Source organism: Aquila chrysaetos, chromosome 10 (genome assembly GCF_900496995.4).
Source record: "Aquila chrysaetos chrysaetos chromosome 10, bAquChr1.4, whole genome shotgun sequence".
Taxonomy (NCBI): domain Eukaryota; kingdom Metazoa; phylum Chordata; class Aves; order Accipitriformes; family Accipitridae; genus Aquila; species Aquila chrysaetos.
Window position 1 is genome coordinate 38,081,718 of NC_044013.1, and position 7,632 is coordinate 38,089,349.

Consider the following 7,632-nt stretch of genomic DNA (forward strand, 5'->3'; position numbering starts at 1 on the left):
TTCCCCCCCCCCCCCCCCGCAAGGCGTAACCTTCAGAAACCACGGCTCAGCAAACGTACCTAAGCTCGGCTGGGAAGAAAAGGAGGAAAGACATAAAAGTGGCCTGGTTGGAGTTGGAATGAAGCGGATGGAAGGTTGCGGCTGGGAGGTCTGGCTGACGGGGAGGAAGAAAGGAGATGAGAACAATCGCTTGTGCTGGGACCTCATTTTATTGCAAAGAAAATACAAAAGTTGGATAGCAGCATTCAAGGGACCACGGTGTCCCCTGCTCCGGTGGAAACAAGGCAGGCCAGTCCGGAGGCTTTTCAACCTGGCTTTCAGACGATCGTGCGTTCCTGATGGCAGAATCCTTCAGCGGCTCAGATGCAGGCTTTTGCCGGTGCCGGTAAAGCTTCTCCTTGATGTTGCACCGGAGAAGGACGGCGGGCACAGGGTTTGCTCAACAGGTTTGGGTTCTGGGCAGGAGCAGGGAGTCCCCAGCAGACGCTACCACATCTCTTAATTGTGTGTCTCCTCACTCAGGGATGTTAATTTATTAACAGCACACAGGGATGATTTACCTGCATTTCTAGCAGGAAGCTCCCCAGGGCTCCAAACACCTGAGCACAGTGAAGATGAAACTCAAGCCCCCAAACACCAGGTCCACGTACAGACTGGCGGGGAGGCCAGAGCCCCGGGCACGCACACGTGGTGCCAGGCTCCACCGCGCTCCATGCCAAGGGCTCCGCAGAGCGGCACGCAGGGCCCCAGCCCTGCTCCTCCAGCCTCCAAGCCTTGCTTGCACCCTGACCTGTGCCAGTTGCTCTCCATCCCCAACATCCCGTTAAACCTGAGCTGCAGAACCCGCTGCTGTTCCTGTTTTGGGCTTTTCTTTAGCTGCGACGGCCTCTACGTTTGTATCTGCGATCTTGGTGCAAAGAGTAATGACTTTGAAGTAACTTTGGTGCAATAAACTATTAAGACTCCTAAGAAAAGGGGGTCCACTCTCGTTTTGTGTGACAAGCCATTCTGAAGAAGTGAGCATCTATAAGATGCTGCTAGCAGCAGACCTTCAGACTGAACCACTCGACGTTCATTCACTGGCCAATCTTCCAGAGGGGTGGACAGCGCACACCAGAAACAAGATGTACAGAGGCAGAAAGACGCCTATTCCCTGCTCTGTTTCCCTTTCTGATTAATATGCTCCACCAAATGCTCGCAAGCCCAGCGAGCCATTCTCTGACCTCCCTGCTCCTCTCACCAGTGGCCAGGGAAGCAGCTTGTACACACACGGAGAATGGATCACGATTCCATTTCTCTCTTCTCCAGGAATCCACTCAGATGAGTCTGTGACCAGACCCAGCCCTCTGGAGCGAGTACCACATGTCAGGAGCAGCAAACTACTTAGGAAGTTGGAGGAAAGGATGACAAGGGAAAGAAGGAACAAGCGTTTTTACAAACTACCGCACAGAAGAGGTCAAAATTAAAGCAGCAGCTGGCAGTCATCTAAGCGGATGGTACACGCAAGCCTGTGGGAAGGGCTCCCACACAGGAGTTGGAAACCACTGGCCTTTAGAGGATCTACAGAGAGTTTATGAGCTCCCTCTGTCACACCCAGTCATAACAGTGTTTCTGCTAGCCAGCAAAGCCTTCCACTCAGGCTGCCTGGGCAATACCGACTCCCTACACGGTCATACACTCACACCCATGAACTTCAACAGGGCAGGGAGGAAAGCCGATGTAAGACCACCGCGCGGGCAGCAGTAGCCTCTTCCTCCTGCATGACCACTGCTGGAGTCATTCAGCCTTCAGAAGAGATGGCAAACTTGTGCTGATAATCCTTCACTGCAACCCTTTGTCCGCTAAATACAGGAGATGCTCCTGAACTTCCAGGCACAAACACCTGACAGTAAGGACGCGAGACATTGCCCAAAAGTAGTGGATGACAGCTCTGTAAACACAGTACTAGAATCGTGCGTGCAGCCGGTTCTCCGATGTCCGTCCCCAGCTTCCACAAGATAAGGTGTCGTAGAAGGCCTGAAGATTTTATTTCAGTTTGGGCCATTCCCCCAAAGAATAATATATTCTACTTCAGCCCGCTATATTGATTCCATGATCCTCTGTTTCTGGATTGAACAAAAGTGCCAGGAGACCCGCAGGACCAGTTTCTCCACATGACCAGAGAGCTCAAGGGCTGTTAAAACATAGGCAAAGAGCTCAACTCTTCATATCCACCTTGAGCTTCAAGCGCACATCACACAGGAAAACGTTCATCAGGTCCTGGCCAGCCTCCTGAGCGATCCTGCTGATAACCTTACCTCCTCTTCCAATCAACATCATCTGTGTTAAAACCCAGAGAGAAGATCATCATACTCCTCCTTACATTGCTTAACTGCAAGGAGGAATCACCCAAGAAAACAACAGTGCAGCCACAGAAGCAATTAAAGGGGGTATAACAGTTCGACAAATCCCAAGATTAAATCACAGGCAACTTCAGAAAGGTGTAAGCTGTTACTGAACAGCCTGTGACTGTGTCAGGCACCTGGCTCTTCCCAACAGAGACCCCACAGCTGAGGGAGAGGGGGACACGGCTAGGATGCACATGGCTGGACCAAGGGAACCTCCTTTCACGCTCCCCAGCGCCCCATCTCTCTTCTGTTACTCACCATATGAGACTTCCTTGGGACCAAGAGGTTCTGCACGATGAGGAGCTCCCCACTCGGTCCTTCCTCCCACATCTCCGTCACCTGCAACAGCAAGCGCGCACTCAGCAGTTCTGCAAAGCGCCTTGGGAAGCGCAAACGCCACTCCCTCAGAGACACCAGCTCAGCTTCCCGACACGAGCACACAGGGGAGGACCCCCCTTCAAACACACAAAGGATCTCTCAGCACCCGACGTGCGAGTCCCAGGTCACCCCATGGGGCCTGTAAAGAGTCTGGCAGATTTCACAGATTCAGACAAAGGGATTCTCATCACATAGTCTGATATTTCCAATAAAACAGCTCAAAGGCAAGTCTGCTTGCACATGCTTCCCACCTGAACCACGCCGTAGGGCACTTCCAGTGGCAGGTACTCCAGTACCTTCTCCCTGATGATATTATCACAGATCTCTTGAGGTGACTGGCTGGTCAAGACACCACTGTGAAACTCCCAAGGGCCTGGCTTGGCTTGCATCAGGAGGTACCGCTGTCAGCACAAAACACACATCACACCCATCAGCTGTCACGTACCACTCTCGCGGTGCCACCAACCCCTGTGCTCATCTTGCAGTGAGTCGCTATGAGGACGCTGCTGCTAGTCAGGCATCAGGGCAGTAGTTTAGTCTCTTTGGCAGGGAAAGGAGAAAAGGGAAGCTTCTGAAATTCAAACCCTGCCAAAGGGTCACACCTCCCTAGAGCTGTTTGTATGAGTTACAAAAGCCCACGGTATCCCTTGCAGCTGAAAGATAATGATGAAGCCACCCAATGCATTATGAACAAGCTGCTGTTTGGAGAGCCCCAAATAAAAAGAGTTCTGTACAGAAAACTCTAGAGATACAGCATGGACATACTCCACATTGACAAACAACACCCCTCCCGCCCCAGGCCAAGAAGACCAGCTCTGCAACTTCCTCACTGGAGATGAAGCTCAGTATGAAGTACCGGAGTCCCACAAGGGTAAGAGCACACCAGTCTCAAAGCGTAACAGAAGTTCAGACTGCAGTTACCTTGAGCGTATCCACCTCCTCCCCATGGCGAGCTGCCAGCATGAAGATCTCCTGGAAGCACGGCCAGCCTTTCGTATTTTTTAGATCTCTGGGTCCAGAGCACTTTGGCCCTTCTGCTTCTTCTGTGACAAGACTGGACTCAGAAGCTCTCATATCACTGGTGTTGTCCAAGCTAGAGCCTTCCTGGGCTTGGTCTGTTTCCTGCAGACAGTGAGACTCAGGGTCCCTATTCTCAAGTGGAGAACCCTGAGTGATTTGAAGAGGAGACTTTGCTGAAGAACTGGAATTATGTTTAAACGCAGATCTCACTTCCAGTTTCTTTCCATTTACAATTCCCTCTGTTAGTTCAGTTACTAGTTCCAGCAGGATAAACTTGTTCTTTAGCAGATCCACCTAAAGTGAGAGAGAGAGAGGTGTCAGAAACTTGTCCTAAATGAGGTTAGCAGCTGGGCCCTGGATCTGAAGGAGCCAGAAGAAACCACTCAGGGGAGGCAGCTGCTGCAGGACAAGGATTCTGCAACAGAACTGGACAGTTTTACGACCACAGGCCAAACCAGAGCGTGTCACCAGTTCCAGCACAGCTTGTTCAAACACTGTCTGCGTGACAGCAACACCTTCTCTGTCAGCTCTGCTGAGATTCTTGCTGGCCAACCCCCCTGTGGTGCCAGCTCCTCTTCCTAGGCCGATTTAAACCCCAGTCTGCAGCACATAGCTTCAGGGATGCTTGCACATGCAGCGTATATATATATACACACACTTAAATATTCTGCAACAGAGGGGGAAACCGATGTCCTTTAACACACCCAGACTCAGTGACCTGAAAACACATCACTGCTGATGCCAGGTACTGTCTGAAGACGCCAGCCTAACATACTGTAGAAGGCAAAAAGAACAAGCTCCTCATTTACCTTGTTCAGAACCAGGACACTGGGGATTTGGGGAAACTGAGAAAGACACTTCAGCACCTCCTTGCTCAGAGAGTTTCGCGTCCAGTGATCCGACACATCCACCAAAACAAGAACTGCCAGAAAAGAGTGAGGGAAATAAAATGAACTTGCATTTTCCAAAATGTTCATTTTCAGCTTCCCTACAGTCTATGGTCACTTCCCTCCTGCTGCTACTTCTCTCTCTTCTACAGGAGAGCACATGGATGGAACCAAAGAGGAGCATTTTAATTGATAAAACAATAATATGCAGTTTATACCTGTCATCGTAATGACATTACACATGCTAAAACTTAACATCCAAGCCCAATTATTAACGCAAGCTGCCTCCCCTCAGCACCAGGCAATTCTTATCCCCTCCTCAGCTCAATATTTCAAATCTTTTCACTGCCCTTCCCTCCTCCCTCATAAGTTCACACTCCCAGGGCTGCCTTTGCTGCCCCATAAACATCCAGATACCACAGCTAGAGAGCTGTAAACTTCTGTGGCAGATAAAGGATTTGGCTTCATCCAAAAGGACTTGAGTACTCACCTAAATCTGCATGTTTCATGCTGTCCCATGGGTCTGTCAGCATGGCTTTATCTAATTTATGTCTGAAAAGACAAATGCAAATGAGTAAGCCAGACACACTTGACCACAATCGTCTTCCTTCCCCTCAAAGCGGGGGAAAACCAGTGTTTTCCATAATCCCAGCTGCCACAAGGCTGCCTTACGGGCTGTGACATCCTTCCTTACATGCACATATGCAGAATCAAATGTAACAGGGCTCAAGGGATGCCACAGGCTCTGTGTGCTACTGAAATTGCAACAATAATAAACTTGGAGACCAAAATAAGGCTGAAAATATACATTTCTGTCACTCTTATTTTACAAACTTTGTACAGTGGAAATCGCTCTCTGGTTTTATTGAACCACAATGGACAGGATGCCCTCCCGCTCTCCCCACAACAGCGGTGATACCTTTTGGCTTTAAAGGGACTAGTGAGGCCAGGTGTGTCCAGAATGATCTAGAAAGAGAAAAGACAGATCCTGTAAATTTGCTTGCAGTTAGTGGCCAAGCTAAAACTTATATTTGTGCAATTAGAAGGGACCCCATGGGATACAAATGAGAAAACCCTGCAATGTCTGCCTAACAGTCCCCACTGTCCCAGGGAGGAGCGGGTCTGAAAGCTTACCAGTTGCGTGTCCTCGTACGTGACAACACCCCGGGCTTTGCATCGGGTTGTGTGCACTTTCTTAGAGACGGGGAAAACCTGTAAGAAGTTAAACATGTTACACAGCCAGAATAGGTCAAAAAAAGCAATTTAGCAACCTGAACTTGTTGCTCCACCCCAGCTTTACCTTTCTGCCCAAGAGCTGATTAGAGAGCGTGGACTTCCCAGCATTGGGCGCTCCAATGATGGCAATTCTTAAAACCTTGGGGTTCTGGGGCTGGTCAGGCCGATCCTGTACCAGGCGGGCTTGTTCCTCTACCAGGGAAAAGAAAGAGCTTGAACATTGCTAAAACCCCACAGCGGATCAGGATCATCTGTCCCAGCGCTGGGACCGGGGCGGCAGCTGGTACCACTCACCTTTGCTGGTGGCAACGGGCGGTGGGTGCTGGCCCAGGGCATTGCTCGGCTTCTCAGCAGGGATGCCCAGGATGCTGCCCAGCCCGGAGCTGCTCCCACTCCAGCGGACAGGGAGCACGGTGGCCCGCGGGGCGCAGCTCTCCAGAAGACAGGCTGGAAGGACAGCAGCGGCAAACACCGCATATACCGAAAAATCCCCAAAATCGTGTCGTCCCCTTTCTCCCCACCCTGCAGCGCCCGGGCAGCCCTCCTCCCTCACCCAAGGCCTCCGGGGCCGGCCCCGCTCGGCCCGCCTCGGCCTCACACCCCCGCTCTGCAGCGGCCCCGCCACCAGGCTCGCCTCAGAAACGCGCCCGGCGGCGGCCCCCGCCTCACGACCCCGGCCGCCCCCCCACCCCGGTGCAAGGCCTCGGCCCCGGCCGCTCCCTCCCCACCTGGGCCCGGCAGGAGCGGCCCCGCCGCGGCGGCCCTCACGGCCCAGCGTACGGCCCGACGCACCGCCAGGGCGACGTGTGCCGCCATCTTGCCCCGCCGCGGGGCAGGCCGGGAGCGCGAGCGGCGCCCGCTCTCATTGGCCCAAAGCGGGGGAGCATAGAGGAGGCGGGCGGGCCCAGCGCGCCGCTCTCCGCCGCAGGGGGTTGTGGGGAGGAGGAGGAGGGCGGCGGGCGGTGTGCGGGCTGGCGTGGGCGGGGAGTGGGCGGGGCGATGGGCGGGGACGCCGCTGCGGGAGCGCCCCCTGCCGGCCACACCGCGCGGCGCAGTTCGGCGGCACCCTGGTACAGGGCGGGGTGCTCCCAGTGCTCCCAGTGCTCCCAGTGCCCCATCACACACCCCAGTGCCCCCCCGCAACACACCCCACTGCGCCCAGTGCACCCCAGTGCCCCCTGCGACACACCCCAGTGCTCCATCACACAACCCAGTGCACCCAGTGCACCCCAGTGCCCCATCACACAGCCCAGTGCACCCCAGTGCCCCCTGCGACACACCCCACTGCGCCCAGTGCACCCCAGTGCCCCCTGCGACACACCCCACTGCGCCCAGTGCACACCAGTGCCCCCTGCGACACACCCCACTGCGCCCAGTGCACTCCAGTGCACCCTGCAACACACCCCAGTGTGCCCAGTGCACCCCAGTGCCCCATCACACAGCCCAGTGCACCCCAGTGCACCCCGCAACACACCCCAGTGTGTCACAGTGCTTCCATCACACAGCCCAGTGCACCCCAGTGCCCCCCACATCACACCCCAGTGTCTCCCAGTGCTCCCTGCAACCCATCCCAGTGCACCCCAGGATGCCCAGTGCCCCCGGAACACACCCCATGCATCCGACTGCTCCTCCATGCTCCCCAGTGAGCCCCAATGCTCCCAGTTCTCTTCTCCAATGTAATCCTGGGCATCCCAGTGCACCCCCTGCAACACACCCCAATGCTC

At 54.2% G+C, this 7,632-nt stretch overlaps 1 protein-coding gene across 3 annotated transcripts; it reads right to left on the reverse strand.

The window, feature by feature from the left end:
• Positions 1-190: 190 nt before the first annotated feature.
• Positions 191-7,632, reverse strand: ERAL1 (Era like 12S mitochondrial rRNA chaperone 1). Of its 3 annotated transcripts, none has more exons than XM_041126897.1 (11): positions 7,518-7,632; positions 6,203-6,355; positions 5,973-6,100; positions 5,807-5,884; positions 5,592-5,638; positions 5,163-5,224; positions 4,595-4,707; positions 3,687-4,079; positions 3,017-3,166; positions 2,646-2,726; positions 191-2,173 (listed from the first exon to the last, which is right to left on the reverse strand). In XM_041126897.1, the coding sequence occupies exons 1-11, from the start codon at positions 7,540-7,542 to the stop codon at positions 2,066-2,068; spliced, it is 1,338 nt and encodes a 445-aa protein (XP_040982831.1). In that variant the 5' UTR covers positions 7,543-7,632; the 3' UTR covers positions 191-2,065. The 3 variants fall into 3 exon arrangements, with proteins under 3 accessions (XP_040982831.1, XP_040982830.1, XP_029884832.1); XM_041126896.1 differs by having other exon boundaries at positions 191-2,319; positions 7,518-7,620; XM_030028972.2 differs by lacking the exon at positions 7,518-7,632 and adding an exon at positions 6,637-6,771 and having other exon boundaries at positions 191-2,319.